The 27,224-nt window shown below is 40.0% G+C and overlaps 1 protein-coding gene across 1 annotated transcript in view; it reads left to right on the forward strand.

The window, feature by feature from the left end:
- Positions 1–27,224, forward strand: part of LOC146462062 (ectopic P granules protein 5 homolog) — a 45,172-nt gene that overhangs the window by 8,590 nt on the left and 9,358 nt on the right. The window contains exons 10-44 of the mRNA XM_085086084.1: positions 472–515; positions 946–1,001; positions 2,294–2,414; positions 3,144–3,312; positions 4,411–4,599; positions 5,286–5,452; positions 5,680–5,825; positions 6,012–6,152; positions 6,671–6,835; positions 7,720–8,041; positions 8,496–8,661; positions 9,146–9,286; positions 9,897–10,017; positions 10,521–10,618; positions 11,352–11,454; positions 11,740–11,838; positions 12,606–12,743; positions 13,284–13,450; positions 14,090–14,305; positions 15,017–15,140; positions 15,990–16,140; positions 16,374–16,545; positions 17,253–17,343; positions 18,414–18,494; positions 18,972–19,114; positions 19,771–19,817; positions 20,305–20,426; positions 20,625–20,810; positions 21,626–21,757; positions 22,526–22,607; positions 22,990–23,111; positions 23,987–24,188; positions 24,521–24,596; positions 25,417–25,520; positions 25,702–25,871. Coding sequence (XP_084942210.1) covers positions 472–515; positions 946–1,001; positions 2,294–2,414; positions 3,144–3,312; positions 4,411–4,599; positions 5,286–5,452; positions 5,680–5,825; positions 6,012–6,152; positions 6,671–6,835; positions 7,720–8,041; positions 8,496–8,661; positions 9,146–9,286; positions 9,897–10,017; positions 10,521–10,618; positions 11,352–11,454; positions 11,740–11,838; positions 12,606–12,743; positions 13,284–13,450; positions 14,090–14,305; positions 15,017–15,140; positions 15,990–16,140; positions 16,374–16,545; positions 17,253–17,343; positions 18,414–18,494; positions 18,972–19,114; positions 19,771–19,817; positions 20,305–20,426; positions 20,625–20,810; positions 21,626–21,757; positions 22,526–22,607; positions 22,990–23,111; positions 23,987–24,188; positions 24,521–24,596; positions 25,417–25,520; positions 25,702–25,871 — 4,774 coding nt within the window. The remainder of the gene's footprint in view (positions 1–471; positions 516–945; positions 1,002–2,293; positions 2,415–3,143; positions 3,313–4,410; positions 4,600–5,285; positions 5,453–5,679; positions 5,826–6,011; positions 6,153–6,670; positions 6,836–7,719; positions 8,042–8,495; positions 8,662–9,145; positions 9,287–9,896; positions 10,018–10,520; positions 10,619–11,351; positions 11,455–11,739; positions 11,839–12,605; positions 12,744–13,283; positions 13,451–14,089; positions 14,306–15,016; positions 15,141–15,989; positions 16,141–16,373; positions 16,546–17,252; positions 17,344–18,413; positions 18,495–18,971; positions 19,115–19,770; positions 19,818–20,304; positions 20,427–20,624; positions 20,811–21,625; positions 21,758–22,525; positions 22,608–22,989; positions 23,112–23,986; positions 24,189–24,520; positions 24,597–25,416; positions 25,521–25,701; positions 25,872–27,224) is intronic.

The raw sequence follows: 27,224 nt of genomic DNA on the forward strand, positions 1-27,224 counted from the left end.
TACATTGTGAGTATTAACCCCTAATATCAAAGAACAAATTCTCCTAGCTTGGCCCAATACTTTTCTTATAATAGTACTATGGAGAAGGAAAATTCACCTTGGGTGATCATATAGTTAATTCTCATGACCTTTGAAGGACAAATTTGATGCTGATCACTGTTTGGCTTAAAGGCTTAACAATGGATCAGCACTGTTATATTGGGTTAATCTCACCATCCTTAGGTGTAGTTAATTAAAAAGTCGTTAATGCTGTTATTCCACGAGAGTACCATATTGGACTAGCCTCCTTTGCAGATGCTCATTGGGCTGACGTCACGCGTTCCTCCTTCATGTTCAAGGCTAATATTCAACATCCAGGGTCAATTGAAACCACATGAAAACTGCATAAATTTGTATGAATGTATTAGAAAGAAAAGAGAAAGCATTTACCAGGGCTTAAATTAGATTGTTCCATTTGTCTATTTCTTGCAGAGAAAGAGAACGGTTTTTAAAGAAACTTTCAATAGGAAAACAAGGTACATGTACATAATATTTCTTTTCAATAACCATGAAGCATGAAGCATGAAGCGGGAGAAGTTCCCTGATATCTTATAAGGTCCATTGACCATGGCCTGATAGTGTCCTGAAGAGCAGAATGTAAGAGATGTTTTTTAACCTTCTCTTTGCTATCTAAGGGATTGAAGGCCTAAATGGTGACCTGACACTCAAACTTTAAATTTTTGATAGATTTTTGCCTTGTAGCCATTTTAGAATCTAATGAACATATATGGACGTGAGAATTTCATGCATGATGACAATAATAATGGTTTCACAAGCTTTTTCTACCATGTACCTACATGTACTGATATATTCATCAGTGAAAAATTATCTTCAATTAATGAAAGACAATGTCACCAGCTTAATGTGGAGCAATTTTCTAAGACCAGTTTAAATGTTAACTTATAGCTGCAGTAAGGTCGATAAGCTGGACTATTGTGGATGAAGATGGAGAGTCACTGGAGGTGAGTTCCTCACAGTCATCATATGCAGCTTGTTAAGAGTCTGTCATAACCTCATTTAGTATATGCCACACAAGTGAATAGTGCCTTTCGCGAGCGCTGATTGGCTAGCCTGGAGGTGATTAGCCAAGTACTATTCACCCCCGAGCATCCGAAGAGAAACAAGATGGCTTCCCGTTTCGCCATGGTCACTAAAGAGGAATTTATTTAGATAAACGAGGCAGCTGTTACAAAAAATACAAAAAAGCAACAGAGTTTAGATTGACGGCATTAAATGGTAACTTATTTAATCTTTCTAACCTCGTATTCTAAGGCGAAAAATGAAACTACAATGCCTTGTTTACGAAAACTGCCAAGGACTATAATAACAATGTAAACAATAACACATCTAATGTTTTGCAGCATGGTTTCAAAATCAAGACAAAATTCACACAACAATTGAAGAAATGACACCTTAGCAACTAAATAAGTGCCTCAAAAAGTTTTTAATTGTTTGCAAGAAAGCGAGACGGAACTTTCTTCAACAAGAAATCGGCTCAGTAAATATCCACCACTATTCACCTCCACTTCGGTGAATAATTGTTAAGTATTATTGAGACCAGTTCACCAGATTTAGCAATGAACCAGGGATGGGTTGTTTGAAAACCGATTAACACTAATCACAATTAAAAGTTAAATGAGGTTTTCATCTCACTCACTGGAAATGGTGTTTTAAGGGCTAATTTCAAGCTAAAGGTAATAAAAGAAAAATCTGAGTCAAAATTGAGGGAGAAAAATCTCTTTGAAGAATCTTTATTGATTAGTAATTTAACTCAAATTAAAGTTTATGTTTATCCAGAGCTAGCTTAATCGAACTTTGAACAACTGGGCCGAGATGTTCAATACTGTTGTTGTATGTGACAAAGACCATAATAAAAATGTGTCGATTTACATGAGATGCCCTACCTATCATCATTGGCGGGCCTTTGTAAAAACACAAACCCAAACAGACATCTTCAGTAGATGTAACTGGAAAATATTTATTGGGTTTTTGAAGTTGATGACTGCAGCAGATGGAGCTGATGTCCCCTTTGTTTGGTCTCTTTCATTCCTAAGGAGAACCATTCCTGGGTCGAGGGACAAAATGAAGAAAAAAAAAAGGCTGTTTGAGGTCAAGTTGGATGTTGGCCATAGCAATAGCAACCTTCTGCTGAAGGGATTTTTTGAAACTCGTCTTCATTTAAGTCTGCTTGACCCATAAAATAAAGAAAAAAAAAACACCATTAATTAGTATTTAATTGATGCCTTTTTTTCAGGATGAGGACCCAGAAACCAGCTGGATGTTGATTCAAGAGAATGACCTAATAGCAGTTTTCTCACAGTTTCCTTTTGATGCTATTTTCAAGCACCTTTTAAAAATGGACCCCAACGTTCCCAGTAAGGATTGATTTTGATAATGCATGAGATATCCATGAAATCTCACTACAAAAGGTGTGGGCAATCTCACCCTTACTTGTTAAAAATAATTAATTAAAAATAATTTTTATTGACGAAACTTTTTCACAAGATGACTGGTTTCCTAAGAGGACCTCAAAGATTAAGACTAAAATGTATACATAAAATTAAAAGAAAACAAAGAAAGATATATAAATAAATACATAAATTATATTAAGAAATTAAAAACATGTCGGTTGAATGTATCAGTATTAGCAGATTCTAGTATCATCTGGCTAAGTGAATTAAAGTCGTTTAAAGCATGAAATGCAGTTCTTTGTTTCCCCCCAATTTCTCTTAACGCTAGTTGCTCATGCTGGGCTGAAATGCGTTGACTCAGCAGGGGTTTCATTAAGATTTTGAACAGGTGGGCGGAAGATTAGTGCACCCGGGCAGGTTAGTTAACTTTATTGAAAAAGTAGGCTGAGATGTTAAGAGCAGCCGCGCAAGGTTGTGTTCACAGACGGTCAATTTGCACAGTGCCCGGCCCTTAATGAAAACCTTGCTGACTGACCAATGAATATTGTGGGTAAGTGTTGCTCGTTGTGAAGTATACTCACTAATAACAAATCGAAACTCCACAGTTAATTTAATCAAGGATTAATGTTCTCAAATTGTTATTCATACCTACAGTGTACATGTTTTAATGAGTCACTCTTCGTTTTTTCCTAGATGATTGCCTAACAGAATCACACTACCATGTGGAACACACCACAAGTCGTGACATAATGAGAATGTTGGCCTTTGCATCTTGTACTGTGTATGTGATGGGGACTGCTTTTCGCACCTATGAGAAAGTCCGTTTCAGGGCATTTGTTAAGAGAGTGGGACGGACTATCAGGTACTTTTGCTTTCCCAACAAAATAATAAGATTGTGTTGTTAGTAGCACTTCTATGATCCTACATGCATGTCTAGTGGTATATAAGGCAGCGACAATACTGATGTGGGGATAGGGTGAGAGACAAACGTGAAAGTAAAGGCATGCTACGATTTGTCGGCCCAATCTTTCATCCCGACAGTGTCGGAGCACGAATCGTACGTGTATTTTGACACCTGATTCTAAGGCCGATTCGTGAAAACGAAAATTGGCCCAATTCAGAAATCTGTTGCACTGCAGGGCTTACACTTTCAAAGAAGTTGGCGTGTCAATCAAAATTCTGAGAAGGCTCTCAAGAAGTCAGAGGCGTGAAGTTCTGCCATAAGTTGGTGAAAAGCCCCCACTTCTATTTGATGCCAATCTTCCACCAAGCACATCGTGTTTCCCTTCTTCCTCTTTTTGATTCTTAATGCTGCAGCAAGGAACAGTAATGACGTTGTTGCTGCTGCTGTTGATAAATAAAACAAACAATACCATTGTGCATGTCAGCCATTTTGTTTTTCCTTAGCGTAGCATTCAGTATTCATGCGGGATGAAAACACTGCTTTAAAAAAGAACTAGGGCTACTAAACATTCTTCACATCGGGCCTGATGTTGGGTCTTAGAATTGAGTGTCAAAATACACATACGATTCATGTTCCGATACTGTCGGGCCGATAGATCAGACCAACAAATCGTAGCATCTAAACCGGCCTTAAGACAACATGAAGGGAAACTGCCATTTCTTCCATCCTCGAAGACCCAGGAGGAGATAGTGTGGACAAGGAAAAATTCGAATCAGGTGGGAAAAATCTTCGCTACTTTCTTCTTCAAAGTTTTTCACACCCATTTCAATTTTTTTGTCTTCCCCACTGTCTCCTCTGGGTCCGGTCTGAGGATGTATGTTTTCATGGAAATGATTGTCAGCAGGTCAAACTTAATCTTGCGTGGTAGTTGCGTGGTAATAACAAACTAATTCGCGATGTGCACAGTGAGAACATACCACTGAACATTACATGAACATGAAAATTATCGCGTTTGTCTTCATGCCTGTAAATGTGATGTGAGATTAAATTTTTCAGACAGGTTGTTCAGTATGTGTTGGATCATTGGTCTGATTACAGAAGTTGGAGAGTCAACGTGTGTAGAGATTCTGAAGTTGCTATCCCAGGTGACTTTTCCTCTGGTGATCAGTACTCACTGCAACGGCTTCAAGTAGAAGTTGACCAGTTCTTTCTTCGAGCCGCACATCAAATCATATCTGCCCACAGGTACTTGTCAGTGTACAAAATTCTGTTGTTGGCCTCCTTAAAGTTCATGGAGTGCATCCTCTTTAAAGCCCCAGGAATATAATAAGCGTCCAAGTATTTTTTTCCTGGTTGCCTATTTTTTCACTCAAGTTGTGGGAGAACAGAGATGATGCAGTGACGAGAGTGTTCTCTACCCACCAACATGATCCCAGTTTGATTCGTGTCATGCATAGGTTGAGTTTGTTGTTGGTTCTCGTCCTTGCTTCAGGAGGATTTTCTCTGGGTACTCCAGCTTTCCCCTCTTTTCAAAGACCAACATTGCCAAATTACAATTTGATCCAAGAATCAAGGACCATAGGTTTCGCTATGTATCCTTAAGTTTCTCCCTCAATAAACAAACAGGCTACAACACTGAGTGTAGCATTCCCTTTCCAGATAGTCCTGAGAGCAAGCAAAACAAGCTGGAAAAAAGTCTCAGCAGCTTAAAATCCAGAGAATCTCCTGTCTCAACTGTAGGGAGCTCACCTGCTGGTTCACATGCTCCAGTCTTACTGAGCTTGTTTTTCTCCTTTGTTTGCATGTTTAGCTTGCTTCTTGCAAAACTATCTGGAAGGGACTGCTTAGCAGTCTCATTCCAAGTACGAAGCTCAAACATGGCTTATGATTGTCAATTTATTACATGCTTTCTAATTTTGTTTCTATTGTAGGCTTGGTGCCTGGCAATTTCTGGCTGACATGCCGTTTAAAAGCGTGTCTTCAGAGACTCTCTGGAAGCTCTTTTCAGCACTTCACTTGGATGTCACCAAACTTGATTCCGTGGCAAGCATTCAAAGAGAGGATCCACATAGAGATAATTGGAGAGACATGTTGGAGAGTATGTGTAATGGCATCTTTTGCCAGTAAAAGTTGTTTTGATAATTTGCAGTCCTCAGAAACCTCCTCTTCTACAGTTGTTGTAAAGAAACATTTTAGAACAACAACAAAGATGTTTGCTTCGAGAACTTAATAAATTTAGGGAAAATGCGCACAAACATGTACCACCATTCAGTGTCTAGATTGTGAACACTCGAATTAGCAAGCTGTTGCTCTCTCTATCCACAGGTCGCCAGGAGGAATTCACTGATCAGCTTGCCAGAATGTCACAATCTGAGGCCATATTTTTGCTGACCACCTTCGCTAACATTGCCACTTCAAGAGATGAAAAGGAAAAAGATTTAATTGAAGCAATCACCTTAGAGGTTTATAAGGTGTGTAATAAAGGATTATGATGTTTCAACAGAAGCAAAAATAAACAGCAACATTGACGAGTATTGTCAATAGCCAGGAATGCTTTCATTTTGCTGTTTTAGTTGGTTAAAACATGAACAGCAAATGTTCGTTGAATGACATTTATTAGCTATTTATCTGGTAGTGTTTTAATCTTTCTTTTGCAGGTTTCTTTCATTGCAAGTTCGACGAGGGAGTCATGCTCCAAAACAGGAAAGCATCTTCTTGGCACCATCTCTTGCACGCATCCTTTTGTGGTATCAGTGTTGCTTGATAGCGTCAGTGCTACTATTGAGACTATTGGGAAGGTGAATATGAAACTTTGCTGTCTTTTCTTTGTCTTTCAAACCAGCAAACAGCATCACAGTTTCTGAGAAGAAAAAACTGTCACAAAGGCAAACCTTTTGCAATAATATAGCTTGTGTTGAATATCATTAATAATCTATTTTATGCATACGTTTGTGGAAAAGAAAGGTTACACATCACAGAAGTCATATCAAAAGGGAAATGAAAACATGTTTAGAGCTGAAGGATTGAAATACTTTTCATCGTTCACTTCCTGAAAGCAAACATCGAACATGACAATTTTACCTCCAATACATACTGGATGTTTTGGACAGTGAAAGGAAAAGTCATCAAGGAGATGTAAAAAAGAAGACACAAATCTGTCAAACATAATAAAAACATTGTCTGTTGGCAATGCTATTATATTAATGCTATACACACAGCACTTTTTTGTTACTATGTTTAATGCTTCTCAACATTTTTAAGAAAATCTGAGTTTCTTTTGTATGTTTTTGTTACTACTTTATGCTCTCTATTTCAGGCTTGTGTTTACTTGTTCAGTGGTTTATCAGTACATCTTTGGCATCCAACCTACAAAAACATGGACTGCATCAGATCATGGCTGTTGAAGGCTGACCTCTCCTCACCTGAACACCAACTAGCACGCTATATCATCTCCAACTTAAACTGGGGACATGTGGGAGAGGTTAGTTGTAAAAAGAAAAAAATAATGAAAAGAAATTGTGATCACCATTTCATTCCACCGTAGGGAAAAAGATGGCGGCTGTACATTTTACCACAATACCTTGCGAACCTAGCACAACCAATAGGCACACAGAACTTAAGCCACATTTTTTGTGAAATTCGTCCCTGTACTAACAACATTGCATATACTAGGTTTGAACTTTTTAAAACTTTTATATACGTTTTATGAGTGGTTTTAGGGTTTTCATACGGTAAGATTTATGTGTAAATGTACAAGTCGCCATCTTTTTCGGTATGGTGGATTGTTTTGTAAGAGAACACCACTGTCATGTTTAGTTACCGCCAGCTCCAAAATGTTTTGAATCTTAAAGGTAGTTCAATATAAAATGAAGTTAACTGGCCATTGGTCACCACAAATAACAGTTGGCAAAGAAAGGTGGGAAAACTTCATTTTAGCTTGGATAAATTCCTTTAAAATAGCATTGATTGATTCAGGATTATTTTTCTTCATTAGGTACACTTCATAGCGTAAATTTCGAAATTCCTTTTCGTTTGATTGGATAAATGTTTCAATGAGATGGGTACTAGCCAACTGAATCCTGTCCAATGTTCTCAGTGTTGGTGGTTTATAGCACAGTTTTAAGAAAACACTTATAGTTTCAGACTGAGTATATTGATTCTAGTTGGAAAGTGGTTGATTCTTAGTCACTGTACACTGAAAGGACCTTGTCGTGTGTAGTGGTGGGACTAATCACTAGACATGACATGACATGATATGATATGTCACTAGGTACATGTATCATCATTCAATCAAACTGAATGTCTTCTTGGCTGAAGAGCTTACTAAGCCAGTGAGTTTCTAATGCCGGTTTGTTTTCTTATTAGCCTGGAGAGAGTGACCAGCTGTTCTTGCACCAGTGTTGGCATAGAGCCATGGCAGCATCACTTGTAGAGGTGTCAGCCTTACGCTTACCCAATTTGCCTGGAGGAATAGCACATGAAGCTTTCAAAGAGGACATTGGACTCCTAAGACAGGTGGCACAAATAGCCACAACATCCTATAATCGCATGATGCAGCCCAATTATGAACAGCAGCTGTATGAATGGCTCTGGGAGGTGATGTTAACCTTAGGACTTCACCCAGCGGACCTTCCAATGCCTGTCATGCAACTCACACAGCAACTTCCGCATAAGGAGGAATTACAAGGTACTGCTTAGATCAAAAGATACCCAACACTGATGATTGGATGTATGTTGTGAACCTTGAGGAGTTACTAGAGATGGTGGGAACAACTTGCTTTTTATTAGCTACAGATGAGCTTGAATGCCCTGGTCAAGTCATGTTCAGGTTATGGTTAATTCCTTTAAAAGTTTTCAAATCCAAAATGAATGTTGCTGCAAAGTGGTGTTGTTTTGAAAAAAACAAACAAACCAAAACAAACAAAAAGAAAAACAATCTTTTAATAATTTATGGTAAGGTTCAAGCACATCTTTGTTCCATATATTGGGGAACATCGTGCTCTTTGTTAAAAATTCTTATCACTTCCCTGTGATTAAGGCTATAGTTTTTTTACGAAATGAATGGAATCCACTTGCCACATGACTGAAACACATCAAGTTTACGTGACCTTGATGTTGTAGCAAATCTTTCTCCTTTATAGCTAGTGAAGAAGCAGGGACTGGGTTTGCCAGCTTGGTTAAATCGCTGTCAAAGGAAACACTGGAGCTTGCTAATGAGAATGCCTTGGCAAGCATGACGCATGCAATTAAGGCTGGTGGTCCACTGGCGTGCTATGCAGCTATTGTGATGACCAATATAGGCACCAGGTTAGACATGTTTATCATGTAAGGGATATTACCACGTATTAATAAAACTATATTTTTGTACTTCACCTTTTCAATGCTCTGCACCACGCTATTACCACGTGGCAAAGTTATTAATTTAATAAGTTTTTTTGACATCGTACTATCATCGTTGTGAAAATTTTCCTCTGGCTTCCATGGGAAATGGAGTTGAAGATGTGGAAATGGAAGTCGACAAATCCAACTGTTCTCGTAGAAGTGATCAGAAGTTCTCAGAACATTCAACATGCACATCACGTTGTATCACAACATATTAAGTTTAAGTTTTAACGACACTTTGACATGGACAGAAAGAACATGTATATATAGAAAAAAGAAAGAAAGGAAGGAAGAAAAGAAATGTATGACAGTGTACATGTATTTCATCCATTTATTTGCAGACTCAGGAGAGCCAGTATAAAAAATGACATTTATTTTACCGCTCATATAATGTTTCATCTCTTGTCAGCCGTGATTTGTTCTTGGGTGCAGGATTGGACCACTTAACAGTTATTATGAATGAGAAGTCCTATGACGCGGCACTGAGAATTGTGGCAAATGTCACACCCATGTTTTTCAGTTGTCCTGAGAAGCTTTCACAGGAAGCAAGGTGTGTTTTAGTCCTCAGTGACTCCTCTATATAACGATAGATGTTAGTATGTCATTATACATGTAGCTCCCTAGAATTAATACTAAAATGGTCGTGATTTAAGAGACGTCATTGCCTGCATTTTCAGTATTGCACAAAGACAAGCATGGTTTTAGTTTATTGCACCTAGTACACAATGTAGCATTATTCGATAGAGGTTATTTTCAGTACAAGAACTGTATTTAAACAAGGTTTCTTAACTAGTACTGTGACAGTAAGAAGTGTTCAAAGACCAGAAAGCTTCTGACTTCATGCTATGAAGTGACTAGGCTCAAGTCCGGTTCCTCCATGAAATTTTAGACAGTATGAACAGGCTCCTAAAGTATAGGGCAAAGACAATGGAGAGGAGAGCGGAGCAAGCCAAGTGCAGTCTGGGGAGAGCCTCTGGAAATTCTTTTGGTGTTGCCATTCCATGATACCAGATTCTGGGAGCATGATCTGATTGAACCGAGCTAGATTTTTCTCTTCACCCTGTACCCCACTTAGGATGTTCACAGACTAAAAAGGTTGGACGGAAATAGTTAGAGACTGCATACTAATGCTGGCGGCTACTATTTTGAATATTGCATAGGTTTCTGTCTGTGATCCATCGCCTAAGCCAGCTTGACAGTGACAATGCAGGTTATGCTGAAAAACTTCTACAGGCCTCAACAGTGGGACAATACTGCAAGAGACTAGTTGGGATCATTCAGGTAAATAGCATCTTGCTTTAGGAAAGGCGTCTTAGCGCTTGGTGTTTGTTGCTATGTAATGGAGGTTTGATGTAACATGATAGCAAAACCCTGTCAGAGCTGTATAATTTGAATTTACTCCCATTCTGAGCTTTTGCAAGATACCCTGTCCAAAGATCAAAGGTGCTATCAATACAAGATGATGACGGCCACCTTTTGTATGTTCCATAATTTGTTGAAATGTGCTTGGGGCAATGCACAATCCAAATGGCATGGAGTGAATTTCTACTCATGGGTTACCCCATTCCCCAAATGGGTTTGTCTTTTTCGTTTTGATTGATGTCCTCTTGGCATGGTTAACTTAACTGACGATAATAACAGTGGAAAACAATAATACGCTGTCTTGTGAGTCCGCAATGTCATTAGTATAAAGAAGGGAAGCAGTGTGTCGTTATTAAGTCATTAAGATTCCTGTAATCAACACAGGTGTGCAATTTTGACCTATTGCCTTTTGCTTGCTTTAGAGCCATGTACAGAGGTTCCAAGCTCCTGGTATGGTGGGCTCAGTGAGTGTAGTGGAGTTTTGGTTGCTGACTCTGTGTTCATTGCCAAACTGGTACCGGTGAGTGGCTTTAGTTACTGCTTATATATATAGCAGCTATCCATTCACAATTAGTAATAAATTGACTTGGTTTCTGTGGGGGGTTTCAATTGACAAACTTGATTACAGAGCAAAATGCTCAGGAGCAAATATTCCTGAGTTTGCTGAAACGACTTAGATGATGATTCACAAATAACAGTAGTCAACAATTTACTGTTCCATTGTTTTGTTGACCTTGATTTACGTGGAAAATTGAGTGGAGTAGCTCGGTGGTTAGGGTCTCTGATCAGTCTGTGCAATGTGAAAACAAAGGAAATCACTACCGTGAAGGAGCTTTGGAAATGTGATATGTGTTGCGATATGATATGTGTTGTATCATTTGGTGAACGTGTGCTGTGAATTGCCTCAAGAGTTATTAGTGGTTTGAGAAGCTACATCACTCACTCAAATGATGTTTTCATCCAATTTCCAAACACGTCGAGGTTTATTTATAAAAATCTCAGTTGTGCCTCGTTTATTCAACCCATTCTCGTTGTTTGGAAATCAGGTTAAACACTCTTCCTCGTGTTTGATATATTACTTGAAAAAATACACAATTTACTATATCCTATATAAGGTGTGCATGCCTGTCCATTTCCAGGTGTGATTACACAGTGCTGTACAACTCAAGATAACTGGCGTTTTTCTCTTTACATTATATAAATTTTGAGGCCGTCAAGTTTCACCAAACTATTGTTTCATTTTTATTTTTCAGGGATGTTTCTGTCCAATATCTGCTTGATCACCTGATCAAAATTGCGGTGAGGGTTGAAGGAGGCTTGAATGTGGTACAGACACATCTTGTTGATGCTTACAAGGTATGTTCCAAGTGAAATGTTTTGGCTGCTAGTTACGTAGTTTCATTCCTTCACAAAGTCATTGTGAGGTTTGCTGCCTACATGTGTTAGTTTTGTTCTACTTGAAATTGGTTTTGTGATAAATGTAATGGCAAGACATTTATGATCCAGCCTCAAAAATTTAAGATTCCCAATCAGCGACATCAGGATTTTGGAGAAATTTCTAACCCTCTGATGAATTTTTTCGCTCTGTCATCAAGATAGGTGGTTAGTAATAGCTCTGTAACGTTGTGTTGTTTTTTCAAGGTGCTTCTCAAAGAAACAGGAAGTCAGGGTGTCATTGCCTCCCTTCTTTCTTGGGTGACTTCAAGTAGCAATGCTCCACCTGTACTGTGGGATATAAAGGTAAGAGACTCTTGCATTTGCTTTGAGGTCCGCAACGGGAAGTGATGACGACGACGTCATATGACGTGTCATTACGTAATGATTGCCAAATGGCGCCCATCTTGGATCTGCCATCCCTGGATTTGACATGGTAGGGACTTTGTACTTTAGGAAACTACGTGTGGTGTACAAATTTACCATGATCCATTGGAAATCCGGAGTGTTTGTAGACTGCAAAACAGCTTGTAGTTTGTTCATTGTAAGTTGTACCAACGCGCGGTCTTTGACGGGAATGTCTGGAGCGAGCGAGAAAATGGAAAGTTGACTGGGGAGAGACCAAAACGTTTTTCTCACTTTGCACGCCAGGTGTGAGAATCCACACTTTCGAGTGCTTCGCACCTTGTGAGTTGATGCTTTCTGTGATTAGCGTGAATTTCAAAGAACAGAAACAACTGTTTTGAGAATCCATGCTTTTGGTGCCTTGCATCTTGTTAGTATGCACTTTCTGTGAATCGTGCCTTCTTCCATAAATTTCAGAGCAAAAACCAATGTGTTACAGCTCAAAGTATTTGTGACTCCTGTGACAAATTTTTCTTTGGAAATTAATTGTGAGATAATCATCTGTTGAATCCACAATTTATGTTAAACACTAACAACCCCTAACTTTATTGATGAGGATGGGCAGACTTGTGTGTAACATGTAACCGTTGGACACAATGCCCCTCCTCCGTCCAAAGTGATAATTGATACGTGCTTGAAATTCATGGTTGAACAATCTGTTCTTACAGGCCACTCCAGATTACAGCTACTACGCCTATTGTGTCTTGTTTATGGAAACGCAGATGGAGCAGAATATTGGACTTACTGTGGAGATGAGTAAAAGGTTACTGAAAAAGCCTGATGCCACAGTTGATGCAGTGTTGAAGGTTAGTTCGCCTTTGTTTTGCCGGATTAAGAGTAAGAACGCTTTGGTGTAGCCTCCCACGCAGTCGTTTTTAGGGGACTCGTATTACCTCCTCGAGGAGGTAATACGAGTCCCCTAAAAAAGACTGCGTGGGAGGCTAGCTTTGGTGCTGATTTTACCAGAACACGCTATTTGTCTCATGATGTAGTCACTCAAGTTGTAGATCGCGACGTTGCGACTGCTTACTGCTAGTCTTCACCAAGCTATGAGGTCGATTGATCACGCTTCAGTGTTTATATCAGGAAGGTCGGCTGTGATTGGTGGTTTTTGGTCCTCGCTGCTTCGAGAAGGAACTGTCTCCTCAGCACTCCTCAATTGCTCTGATCTCCTGCTGTGTTTCTTTTTCGTTGGTATCCAGGCATCGGGAATTATTTTAATATTACTATGTTCTGCCATGATGATCAATGACTCCTTTTACAATATTCTCCTATATATTTTTTTGGTGATTTGTGCTTTAGTGTTTGTCATTTTTCTAAGTCCAAACGTTTTATCTTGTTCATAGAAAGTAGTAAAGAAGATGAAACTGGCTTGGTCGCCTGCTCTGTCCAGCCTCTCCATCTATCGTTGGTCTAATCAAGCCATGGTTACTGACATGGATCATCCTATGCTGCCTTTAATATGGCAGCGCTTCTTTAGCTTATACCTCCAGCGGCCTGTCACTCAGCCTGGGTGAGTGGAATGATAATCGTTTGCTATGGATTGGGAAGACAAAGTACAGAACGATAAGGGATAAGGGGTTTTAAATGAGTGTGTGAGAAGGTATCGCGTACACAACTGTAAAAGAATTGAATGCTATAGAAACCGAAGGAAGGGATGTACAAAGCCAAAGATGGCTAATGTTTGTCTTCTTTGCCAAGTTTACCAGGAATTTTCCCTCTAATAAAAGTCTTCAGGATCTGTGATTGTTGCACTGTGTATGAAAAGTCATTCTTTCATGTTTATAGATCTACTTGGAATCTCTCTCTTGTGTGTCTATTCCCCTTAGTTTGCAATATTATTTCTTCCTTCTAATCAATATTAGTTTAAGTAATACATCATGACAATAACCCCTAGTTATAACCGGTCTATTCCCTTAGTTAGACAAATATTTTACGTCTAACTACTAATTTAACTTCAGTGCGTTCGATTGACCTTATTCCGGATAAGAATACATTCAATGATTAAATCACGTGTCAGCGAAATTTTGCAGAAATGTCTTTGCAGAAATCTAACAGCTATTCCGCTTATTCGTATTCCGGAATACGCTCAATCGAACGCAATCCTATTGTAACGCCCTTGGACTAAACACAGTTTCTTTTTCTATTCCAGCCTTGCACAGCGTTCTGGTGTTGGTTATCGATTCTTTGAGAGCCAGGGCTACAGTTCCATGCTGAAGAAAATGAAGCACAGACTGCAAGCCACAGCCGAGCATCATCGGAACAAATCAATGGAGACTGGGGCAGATCACGATGCAGTGACTGATGCTGACAGTGAAATAAGCAAACAGTTTGAACAGACAAGAACTCTTCATGAAAAACTGTCTGGGTATGTGCGTGAAGGACATGAGACGGTCTGTACACAAAGATGTTCTTATTGTTTTGTTCGTATCTCTGTGTACTCAATGCCTACCTTCCAGACAGATTAGACGTTTTGTAAATAGAAGGTGCCATTTTTTGTGGGCTGGTTCTGCAGATTCGCCAGTAAGATACCTTCTGAAGTAGTATGCACCATTATGAATGAATCGGTCCTTCAAATTGGTAAACGGACCGGTAATCTGGTTGGCCAGTTTTGACTAATGGAAGGCCTTTGTCGCCTATTTTCAGTAACACTTTGTAAAGCAAGAAGTACACTGATGCATCCTAATCGGCTAAGACTGGCCACTAACAGGCACCCTATGAAAACTGGAACGACACAACTTTACATAACCAATGCTTCGAGAGCTTGGCGAATGTACATCATAAAGCTAAGCTGTTGTTCATCCATTGAACATTATCATTTGCATTTGCATGGCACCTAAAGATAATGTTCCGGACTTCGGTTTTAAGTTACTAGAGTAGTGCACTGGTACGTGTTAACAATTATCTTTGTCACTAGTTAACGTGAATGGGAATGGATCGCAACTTAAAAACGCAAAGATTTCAAGTTCTGCCAGTGTCTCTCGGAAACCAGTTTCCTTTTGTAAATGTATTAGACCCTCAGTATTTCTTTAAGTTTATTCATTGTTGACAATTTATAATCATTGTTTGTTTCGTACAGGTTTTATCAAACTCTTGTGCTGTGGCTTGATGAACCCAGGCTTCATGATCCCAGCCTGTACTTACCATCTTTGCCGCCTCCTTATGATCCAGCGAGACTTGAAACACTACTCAAACCTGAATTGGTATGCAGCGATACTTGTACCAGGGTTGCTACGGTCAGGAAAAGTCAAGGAAACACAGATTTTTTCGGAGAATTTACGTCAACTAAGGAAAATTCTAAAGCTACCTCGAAGTCAGTGAAAAACTAGGGCAATTTGTTTTTGGCTAGCCACTAGGTTTGCGAAAGAGTTTCCTTGTTGGCAAAGGTAGCGTCGTTTCCAAAATATTTACGAAAGGAATTGATTTGTTTGACTTCATCGCGGGCTTTATTGCCAAGAATTTTTCAAGGGTAGTCAGCGAAAATTATTTGCGATTGGTTAAAAGTCAGGGAAAAGTCAGCGATTTTTTGTTTTTTATCCTGATGAGTGGTAATCCGTTGTACTATACTAGCCTGGGGTTTAGAAGCAACAGCTTTCCCACCCTCCCAGCCCCTTTGCCAGTCTGTCAGTGAGTCTGCGATCTTTGTGGAGTTGTTGAGTTGTCAATAAAAGCTGTTGCATTCTTGTGTGGCAGACAAATGGCATTCAGTTTGTGAGAATGTACATCGTTACAGGAATAACAAAATTTACCAATTCGTGCTATGATCAAAGCACAAGAAAAATGCAAAATTTGCGAAAAGTGAGGTATCAAAGGCCTTAGAATTGTACGAAAAGTTTGTAGGGATTTGTCCAGGATTGCACATTGTTACAGCAATAACAAAATTTACCAATTCGTGCTATGATCAAAGCGCAGGAAAAATGTAAAATTTGCGAAAAGTGAGGTATCAAAGGCCTTAGAATTGTTTGAGAAGTTTGTAAATCACAACCATGACCTAAAATCAGTAACTGACTAACGTACTGATAGTAAACTATACATTCCATTTGGCTTTACAGGAACCTTGGAATGACTTGCTCTTCATGAACAAGATTGACTTGGAGATAACAGAATCTGTACGCTGTTGGATGAGGCATGCTTTGGGACCCCAGAAGAAACCCGCAGAGGGGAAAATGACCGGACAATGGAGTGACAGAAGCCCTGAGACAGGTACCATACCGTGTGGATGTTCATGTGAATATCAAGTTAATGCTGTTTTCTGGTCTCACTTCATTCGCCTGTGAAACGATATTTGAGTGAGAAAAATAGATACGGATGGTAACGGGCATGGGTGCATCCACAAGAGGCAGGTTACAAATTATAATATATACCTTTACGTACAAGTTAATGCTTATTTCTTAATTGTATATTCAATCTGTTTACTTTTTTGTTTTCATTTTTAGCTGCCTCAAGGATCATCAGACGAATGAGGACACACCCTGCCCCCTTACCCCCTCCCCCGGTGAAAAGATTAGAACCCATCTTACCCACCATGACAGATGCAACACTGATGAACAAACAGAAACTGCTGAATATTGTTTACACTCAGATTCAAGGAATAGTCAGTCATGCAAGGTAGATTAAAAGAACCCTTTTGCGTGTCTGTGAACTGCCAGTTACTGATGTACAGGCAAATAAACCAAACTGATTGCAGGGCTGACAGTACGGCAAAGGAGAATTTTATTTGGGCCAATATTTCATCTAGTATCACTAGTCTTCTTCTGTGCCAGAGTTACCTGAAGATGACTAGTGGTTTTAGTTGCGACAGTGACTGTGTGAATGAGTGTCTCAACGATTTTGCAACTTATTGTAGTAGTCCCTTTGTGTATCTCACTTGACCTCCTAGCTGAGCGGGAGAGCTAATATGCTGATTTAATTGGGCAAAAACGAGAAGAGACTGGGGAAGAGGCGGGAGAGAAAACCTCTCACCCAGCTCCCCCTCAGCTCGTTCGCGCTAATTCGGTTCTTTAGCCCCGGCCTCTTACGACTATTAACAAAAGGTCTGGTACCAGTGGCAGTCTAGATGTGAGACAGTCCTCATCAATCAATATGATCGCACGAATTTCAATGCCCTCCACGCCTCAGACATTCATCACATACCTTATGTCGTTCTTTATGTTATGTCGTCCTGTCATCTTGTTTCTGGCCACCGTAAACAGTTTTGTTTGCCTTTTCCAAAAATGTAGGAATAAAAGCGTGCTTCAATCTCTAACTAGACGAATATGAAGTGTAGCTGGTTTACCTGTTTTCTATTACATCTTTTTATTTTCCGAATTTTGCAGAAAGTTTTGCGGTCAAGTTGGTCAGCACGTTTCTTTGGACATTGAATATATTGAGTTGCTACCTAGAATGTACTCAAATGAGATGTCTCAGGTAATGCATTTTGTTGTCTAGGGAATTAATAGTGAGGAAAACCAGCTGACAGGCTGTACCCTAGTTGTCTACACCAGTTAATTGCATGTGGCAGTGACCAACCCGAAAGCCTAAGCTTCTTTGAACACTGCTCACATCTTACCTTTCCATCATTTGTGTATCTTTTCTTTTTAGCTTGTAATGTATTGTTATGTTCATGGTTGACTGTTATGATAATATGTAAATAATGTAAATGGTGCAAAACAACAAAGTATGAAATGAATTGAAATGAGGTTTTAGATGGAATCTGGAAACAGAAGCGTTGTAGAAGTAGCCCTTATAGTGAGTAGTTCTTCATTTTACATGTAATTGTTTCATAGAATTTCAAAGGAATGAAAACATAAAATGCCATGAAACAGAGGATTATCATCACGTTGTATTACACCAGTGAATGCTTACGATGAGATTACACGCCACCTTCCAAGGGCGCCACTGGCTGTCACTATCAGTCCGTTTGTGATTTCATCCACTCACCCCATCCTTGAAAGGTGTGATGAAAGAACTCTGGGCACTTTCCATTTATCATAACTGGCCGGCCAGACCGGTCAGTTCGTAGACGGAATGTACCAATTTGAAGGCGAAGTTTTATTCTAGTCCTTCGAATTTCTTAGAAATAGCGCTTACCAGTTTCGGAGTGATTGCAGATTTTGCAGCATCATCCCTTCAAAGTGACGCATTCCGATTTACAGACTGGCTGGTCTGGCCCGCCAGCTCTGACAAATCGAAAACACTCTACGTCTCCTACTGTCTCACTGGAAATGGCTTCACGGATAGGTATTTTATGATGGTGATGATGATGATGATGATGATGATAATGATGATGATGATAATGATGATGATGATGATGATGATGATGATGATGATGATGATGATGATGATGATGATGATGATGATGGTTGCGGTAGTGTTGATGGTGATCGTGATGACAGTAATGATGAGAAGCGAGATCCTGAATCCCTATATCTGATTCTAGGGTCCTAGTTACTCTACCATGTTGCCTAACACTCTAATCTCTATTTACCTGTCTGCAGGTTGTGGTTCAGGTTCCTTGCCGCAGTAAGTTTTTCAAGGAGGGAAACCTGTGTAGAGGTGCTGCCACTCTTACTCTCAAGGTAATGTATACAGCATCTAATGCTCTTTTCTGCCCTTTACCCGGGCAGTTATGAACGTTAATGAGTTCCTAGCTTGACTAGTGAAATGCATAGTAACGAGCTTGAAATATGTTCTTAGGGACGGTACTTCCAAAACAGGGGGCAGCAGTTTATGACTGTGCGGGAAAAGCAGATCTTAGCAAGGGCCGTTGGAAACCAAAAAGAATTTTGGGGGTAACCACGCATTTTTCAGAGATAATTAAGAACAATAATTCTAAAAATGCTTTGAAATACATGCGTGGTTACCTCCAATGTTCTTTTTGGATCGCAATAGCCTTTGCTAAGATCTGCTTTTCCCGCGTAATCGGCATTAACCGCGCCAAAAATATCCTGGGATGCGCAGAACGTATGCGCAGTAAGAGAAGAAGGCACCGTCCTTAAATGACTCTTGGTTCCTTTGATCTGAATACAATTCTCGCATTTTCTGTTTCACTACAGTTCTTGGCTAAACATCCCAATGAAGTTATTATCAGAAAGGTTGCTGATAACCGGCGTGACCAGGAACAAGTGGTGCAAAACTTCACCCAGCCATGCTCGGCACAACTCTGCGAGGGTGTTGTGTACATTGAGAGCATTATCACGTGAGTGCAGTCCATCTGTCACATCATCAGAGTATTTAGGGCATCATCACTTGAGTGGCATCAAGCGGTCCTGTGATTGGTTTATATGTTGGGGGTGGAATATGGTGTTTGGCCAAACACGTTCTCAACCTAGGTTGAATTGGTGATCTGCTAAAAATATGTACTCAACGTTGTTTAAATCAGTTGTCAAGCAAAATGGGTATGGCTTTGGGGGTTAACCCTAGTTTCGTATTATCTCACCCCCTCCTCCCTTGATGCCGTACTTGCTTTACCATCCCTTTGTTCAACCTAGATTGAACACCTACAATGGTTGAATACCGAGTGTAACCCGCCTGCAAGTGAATTCCAGACGTTTTTATCTATTTCCGGCCGTCATGTTGGTGTCCGTCCGAGGGACACCAATATGGGCTCTCCATACCGAACTCTATAAATCTTTTTTTTAACATTTTGACAAATAACTCAAGTATGGGATACCGTACAGACCTAAGACGTGGAATGATTGTTTATTTATTTGTCTTTCATAACACTTCAACTTCTTGACTTTATGCACTGAACGGATTCGATTTTTTTTGTAACGTGACAGTGAAAACCGGCATGTTGAAGACTCGGTGTAAAAAAGTAGTGCACCTAAGATAGTACTTTGATTGCTCTTTCAGTTCGTTGGTGAACAAAGCAAAAGCTTCATCAGAGAGGAGAACACAAGGTAATATAATGATCAAAGGAGAATGTTACTTCTTGACGTAGAGCCAACACAATGGCGGACGTGCAAGCGCTGTGGCATTTCTCTACATATGGTTACACAGAAAACCGGAAAAGTTCTTCGAAAACGGCACTCTTAATCCCCACGGAATCAACGAACGCTTCTAATGTGACTAATTTATTCTTGTTTTCTACGTTACCATGCTCCCACCAATAGCGTAGCTCCATTGCTTACTATGTAAACCACAAACAATCCACAATTCCTCGATTCGCTCTGACGAAGTGCTCAAGCTCGAAACGTCAGCACTCGAATCTCTTTACGGTTGCCAAACAAGCCGATCAACTCCATTGATAAAAACAAATGTCCATATATTATTTTGTTTGTTTGTTTTTGCACTGGATCTGAGTCACATGTAGAATGATGCGATTTGGATGTGCTATCCAATTGTTGCTTACTGAATGTCTTTTTCTTTTTCCTTTCTTTCTTTCAGAAATTATTAGCGACATTGGTACTTCCTTGTTTTATCAAGTGTGTGGAGCAATGGATGACAACGTGATGAATTACCAGCCAACCGTGCAATTTTTTACCTCCTGTGTCGAGGTGCTTGGAAAGGTCAGTAAGTGACAGCGGTCCTTCAGCTACATAGACTACATAGGGACAGTTAAGCCAGCAAACCACGCGCGCGCGCGCGAAAAATTGCTTCCTGCGAGAAGACGCGACGCATCTCCTCGCGAGAAACAATTTTCGTGCTCGCTCACTTGGCTCGCTCGCTTTACTCTATTTTCTCAAGATTCTTCTTTCTTTTTTCAGACGTTTATAATGAACAACCCCAGCCAAACGGAGCAACTATTGTCCGCCATCTTGGAGCATTCTTCAGTGTCAATGTTGTCCGTTCCATTCTTCAGTCCAAATGATAACCCTGACTCGTTTACTGCCATGTATCGCAGAATTCTGGAATCAGCTGACGGCGATCTCGTTTTCTCTTTACTCACCAAGGTAACTTAAGTCAGATATTGGTATTTGTTGTTAATAAAATGCAACATGAGATCAAATGAGAGAATATTGCTTTCGGCACCGCGAGGCGCCCCTGTGGCTCTGTTGGTAGGGCGTTGTGCGGAAACGACCCTTTGTAGTCCTGTGCTCGTGTCAACCTCAAGTGTAGTCTAACTATAAGCTTACCAAACTCCAGTTTTGTAGTTATGGACTCTACCTTTGTCGGTAAACATGTGTTAAACACTGGTTTCCTATTTTATGCTACTCGCAGAAATTCGTTTTTCCAGACACAGCGGAACAAGCGTAACAATGTTCCTTTTGCACGCGTTTCTTAAGTTCGAAAATAAGTAAAATCAAGTCGTAAGCTTTCAATCATTGTGATCCATATTTCAAACTTTTGGTCACCGTCGATGAATTCAACTTTCAGCTCTTCGTGTGATTCTTACATCACTTCACTCATCTTACATCGTAAGATAACAATTCAGTCTTTACCAAGTGGTCAAGACACCACTAACAAGGACAATCGCGAGTTTTGTTGATTTTGTCAATATTATGTTATATTAGGTTATCTTATAAAATAATCTTCCTATTTACTACAGTGTAAAATTTACCAAGGTAAAAGTTGTTTTTTTTACCAGCAAGAAACTTTCTCACAATCCAAGTGTTGTCGATATGGTGATTTCTTAGCCACAGACTCGTACACGGCCCGATTTAGTGAAATGATAATTAAATAAGGACTTGAATTGCTTCTTGTTTAAACTGTTTTATTTTTCCTTTCAATGAATTGAAACTGTTAACATGTGTTTATCTGTGCGTAGTTTGACCTGCGCAAGTGGCTCTCTTCACCAAGCAGTAGCCTCAGTGAACGATCCTCATTAACATCTGCTGTGTTTGATGCACTCAGCTCTGTGGGTTATGAACCCGCTGATGACAAGAGGACCGTTCTGGACGTGAGTTTGTTTACAATAGAAATGTAATTTATTTACCCACGAAGGACCAAAGAGCTCTAGGAACCCGTTCAAAGGTGTCCGTGCGTTCCAGGTCGAATTGGAATTTGGAAATGTTGGTTTTTGTGGAGGGAGGAAAACCGAAGTACCCGAAGAAAAACCCTCGGGGCAAGGACGAGAACCAACGACAAACTCAACCCACATATGACGCCGAGTCCGGGAATCGAACCCGGGCCACATTGGTTGGAGGCGAGTGCTCTCACCACTGTGCCATCCCTGAGATTTAGAATCGCGTTTACGGCAAACGGCAAACGTGATATTTGCGTTAAGGTTTTCTTGAAAAAGTGAGTACATAGATGAGAACACTGCAGAATAATTCCGGTCTTTGACGCTAACTCAAAACTACTTAATTTTACTAAGAAACAACGAGTGGCAAATTTAGGAGAAACATGCTCACGTGGTCCTTTCTGTCGTTTGCCGTTTGCCGTAAACATAATTCTTAATCTCTCTAATATCTCTCCCTTGTGCTATGTATGTCTTTCTTCTTGGATACGTAGGGATAAGTTGAAACGAAGACGACGAAATGTTGTGACGAATTTAAAGTGGGTGACTTTGATACATTTGCGGGATCTTGCGGTGTTGTTGAAACTATAACACGTTTCGTTTCCGCGAAAAATACTTGCCGCAAACATTTTCTGGTATTAGGTACAAGATCGGTTCAATGTTTGTTTACTTATTTACATGTATCTATTTCTATTTTGTATTATCCAGGTGTATTTACGACACTTGTCCATTATGCTGATGTACAACTTTCCTGAACAGTACAGCGATGCACTGAGACTTCTGTGTGAAGGTAAATCAGCCTGTTTATCCACTGTATTTGAATCTTCATTAATGATCTTTGGAATTTAAAATAACATTTCCTGCACTTTCCTTGAGTTAAATTATTACTCAGTGTAAACCAAGGTATCTAAATAATGGTAGGCGTACCACAGGCAGTCCGCACCGCCTTACCCTTGTTTTTGTAGCAATATTACTACTCCCTCCTTGCCCCCCCCCCCCCTTCCCCCCTGGATGAAATGATAGCCTTCTGCAGGGTAAGTCCCTCGGGCCTCGGTGGCAGATGCTAAGCCTGGAACAACGGCCTTCAGACCAACCTATCACCGCGCCTCCACAATTCCCGCGTCTTTGCCGCGGTCGTTATTTTCTCATCTTGTCTTTGTCTTCCTTATCAGGATCAAGTAAGAGGACGCTTTGTCTCGAGGTATGGAACACGTTTCTTTCCTGCATTGGCTGTGTCCCGGCCACAGAGAATGAGCAGCAAAACACATCCAAAGAAGTGTTAGGAGATGAACAGGTTTGTGTCCTTATATACACTCGATTGCAAAAACGTTGACACCTAAAAAGCATAAACCGTGAACGATGAGGCCCAAAGGCTTTATGGGTATAAGTGTACTAAATTTATTTCCATAATATTCTATTCTCGTGCGACGGTTGATGACCAAAATTAGTTGCACATGATGAATGATGGAAACTGTCAAAGCAAGTTGGCCAACGAGGGCCAATTTGAGTGATATATGATTCGCGATTTGCCTAAGTTCAAAACAGGCAATGAACTTGCGCGATATTTGGTAGAAAATTATTCGGAAGAATTAAGTCAGCACTGTATTTTTTATTGCAAAGAATGAGAATGGTATTTATTGATTATGGAAATGACGTCATTGATCCGTTGGGTCTCATCATTCACGGTGTTTGCTTTTTAGGTGTCAACTTTTTTTGTAATCGAGTGTATAAAAAAGTTGAGCTTTACTTACAGAACCTGGATGTTTCATAATGCATTTATTGAGTGTTTTTCTCATGTATGTTTGTTGTTGGAAGTCAATGGTTTTTATAATGTTTTGACTTAATTGTAGAAAAATGAAAGTGGAAGAGTTCGCTAAAATGTCTTCACTTGAAGTTCAATCAGCAGTGGAAAATGCCCAATGACAGACAAGGAAAAGCCTTGTCAGGACCCGGATTCAAAGGGCGGATAACTCTATCCAGCGGTTTAAAATGTATCTGTTGGAGTCATTTTACCCGCTGGCTAGCGACTTATCCGCTGGATGGAGTTGTCCGCTCTTCAAACAACCGGTGCCAGATCTAATACTTCATTTCAAATACGACAGAAAATCATTTTCTTTCTCGCAATAGTCGTTGAAATCTAAATTTGAGTGTTGATTTAAAACCAAACAGGTGCTGGAAACCCTAGATTGGCTAACCAAGTACTTCAGTGGTCAGCGGGCTGAACTGGGAGGTCATGTGACTGGTGGCCTCTACACCATGTGGAGGCCGTACATCAAGCAACTCTCCTTTATCCTCGGTTTCATGTGTCAGCAGATCGTCGTCAGAAGAGCTTCCGTGGTCTTTGCTAACAGGGGCCAAGGATTAGATGCAGGTAAGGGTCCTATTTTCTAGATCCTGTAATAAAACAGGTTTACCGGTGTGGAAACCTCTAGATGAATCAGCTGCAGAACGGGTACACGGGTACATAGTTGATGTATTTCACTTTAGATAAGTTCAGAAAGCCTGGTTTGTGTAACGTACTTGCGTGCTGCCTTCTGAATATTGGCATGAAAGGTGTAAGTCATCTATCTTTCCCCAGAAAAGAGAACCATTGGCAGCGAAACATTTGGACAGCGCCTTGTCCGACACCTTTTAATTTCAAGGCAACAAGTCCTTTATGTACTGTAGTTACATGGTTTTCAGCTTTTATCGTTTCTTCTACAGTTTTATCGGAGCTGTGGACGCTGATCTGTCGAGTGTTTGAACCGTGGATCTGTTCACAGGACTCTCCTATTCCAGGGTAAGAGTTTAAGGCCGTTTTCAATTGAGTATCCAAAGTAATTTGTATTCACTTTGGTTCTGATTCGTGAGCAAAATTTGCGCCAATTTCTTGACCAATGTGAGAACATAAATAAAATAAATGAATTGTCAAATACTTGTGAAATGTTCGTGGCTAGTCTGACGTGGCGTTTCGTCTCGGCCAAGAGACTCTTCAGAGACCTTCAGAATTTATAGTCAAACTCGTTGAGCATCACGCCCAAAGTCCCGTTCGCAAATTCAAGATGTTAGCAGTCTGGCCCTCTATCACAGAAGGATTCCCAACGACACGTACACGAGTTGAAATTTATACAATAAAGAATTGAAAAAATTGTCAAATACTTGTAAAATGTTCGCGTAAAATGTTTGCGTTTCGCCTCGGCCAAGAGACTCTTCAGAGACCTTTTAGAATTTATAGTCAAACTCGCTGAGCATCACGCCCAATTCTTAAATAAAACAATTGTGACTTGCTCGGGCGCATTTTCCCGCGTCGGCGTGTATATGCTTTGAATACCGTTTTGTCCATTTCGCTGTTTGTGTCTGTTGTAATTTGGTCAGAGTCGTTACACTAATTTTGACTTTGCGACACTCAATTTAAAACTACTCCAAAACATGCGTAATTGGGGTGGAATGCTGGTTGCGTCAGTTGTTGTGGTTGCTTTCCGGGTGACAGGAAATCTTTGAATGATATCCACACAACGTTTCTGCTGTCTTACATTCCAGTCTGTTAAATACATGTCTGATTAATACAGGTAGCGTCTTTGCGTTTATGTAACTTGTTGCTTGTTGTTTGTGTTCAACAGCAATGTCCCCGTGGCGCCTTGGAATGAGACTGAAGTGCCTCAGGCTTCAGACATGGTTACCCTGTTCACGGATACCCTGGGCTGCCTGCAAACCCATTTAAATGGTAAGACGCATGCGTCGCGAGATTGTTTATTTAACAGTTGTCCATCAGTTATCCAGCGAATACAGCCGGCCGCGCGTTGCTCTCGACTACTAGGGGCGTTGCGATGAGAAGCGGCTGTGTTCGCAGGCTATTCACCAGTGGGAACTTCTAGAAAACAGTTAATGTTTCTTTATTTTCTCAGCGCCTTACAGCAGTACATCAATGATGAACATGTTTTGGAGTTTCTTTGTGACCTCACTTGCCAAGCAAGGTATCCCTGATTATGTCCTGCGAGTGTACAACTCCAAGTTCTTTCTTCTTCCTTGGCAGAGTTTCCTGCCCACACTGCATAACATGCAACTTATGCAAGAGGTTTGTCAGTTCATCTCGACTTCAAGTCTTTGGGCATTTGATGAAACTTTCTGAGTAGAGTAGTTTTGTAATGTCTGTTATCAGACAAAACCAAAGTAATTTAAATCTTGGCAATCTTTTTTTTTTTTTAAATTTATCACTCTTTATTTTTAATAGATTAATTAATAACAATATACCAACACTTATTACAACACAATATTGCTTACTAACACAAATATAATGATGAAAGATTGACAGTACCACGACCTTACAAAGCAGTACAGTATGTAATAAAGTATTAAAACTACGAACAAGGTACTAGAAAAAAATACGATGTATAGATTAGGGGCGGAAGACAAAGGAGCAGAGGCTACAAAAAGAGGAATAGCAATAGGAATAGGAATAGTTCTTTATTTAAACACGGTAAAATCCATCAGGAGTATAAAAATTAGAAATAACCGACTACCCTAAACAAAATGCAAAACCTAACTACAACTAATCTAACTAAAACCTGTTTTTCATGAATGCCGTGTATACCCTAACATTAAGAAAGAAATTAGAATTAGAGTGGGACAATAAGGGCGAGGTGTGGCCACCACTTCTCATAGTGAATGTTAAGTGTGTCGTAGTTGTCGCAACATCGTGCATGGTGTCAAGCACCGGAAAACTGGCTTAGGTCACGTCACAGTTTTTGGATTAGCTACTAAAGAAAAGAGAGAAAATGAGCGTGTTTCCTCCTATTTGTTGTCGTATACTCGAGAACGCAATACTAAAGTCAATCGATAGCTACCCTATCAATCCAGTTTTATCGCGGTCATCTCCTCACAGCAGTGAGATCACCCAAGTTAGGTAGAAAAAGAAGAAATACTAAGAAGTTTTGTTGAAGGAATACATTTGTACATGCGCAGTTTCAGACGGAGCTCGGATGGACTGAAAATCAGGACGAAGGAGATACGATGGCTGGAGTTGGATAACTTTAGATTTCTGCAGCAGATAGAAAACACAACGTGGATTTTTAGTATTCAAAGCCCTTGTAATGTATTATCAAACTTGGGTATTATTAGGACAAAAAAATTCACCGACATAAATACATTATGTTTACGACATTTTTTATCGTGCACTTTCATCATGATGACATGAAGTCGTCGAAACGTCATGTAACGTTTCTTTCATTAATTTTCCTATCAAAACTTTCATTTTAGCTACCAAAAATTTAGGCATGTTCTTCCAAGTTTGATTGTTAGCACTTGGAACTTCACCAAGGAAAATATACACACTAACAAGGACTTAATGCTAGCTTAAATTGTTGCCTTTTTAAGTACTTTGCGTCTGCTCTGACGGCTCACGGTGACGGCACTTGTTTCTATTTCATCC

This window comes from Pavona decussata, unplaced genomic scaffold, assembly GCF_977016875.1.
Source record: "Pavona decussata unplaced genomic scaffold, jaPavDecu1.1 SCAFFOLD_192, whole genome shotgun sequence".
Taxonomy (NCBI): domain Eukaryota; kingdom Metazoa; phylum Cnidaria; class Anthozoa; order Scleractinia; family Agariciidae; genus Pavona; species Pavona decussata.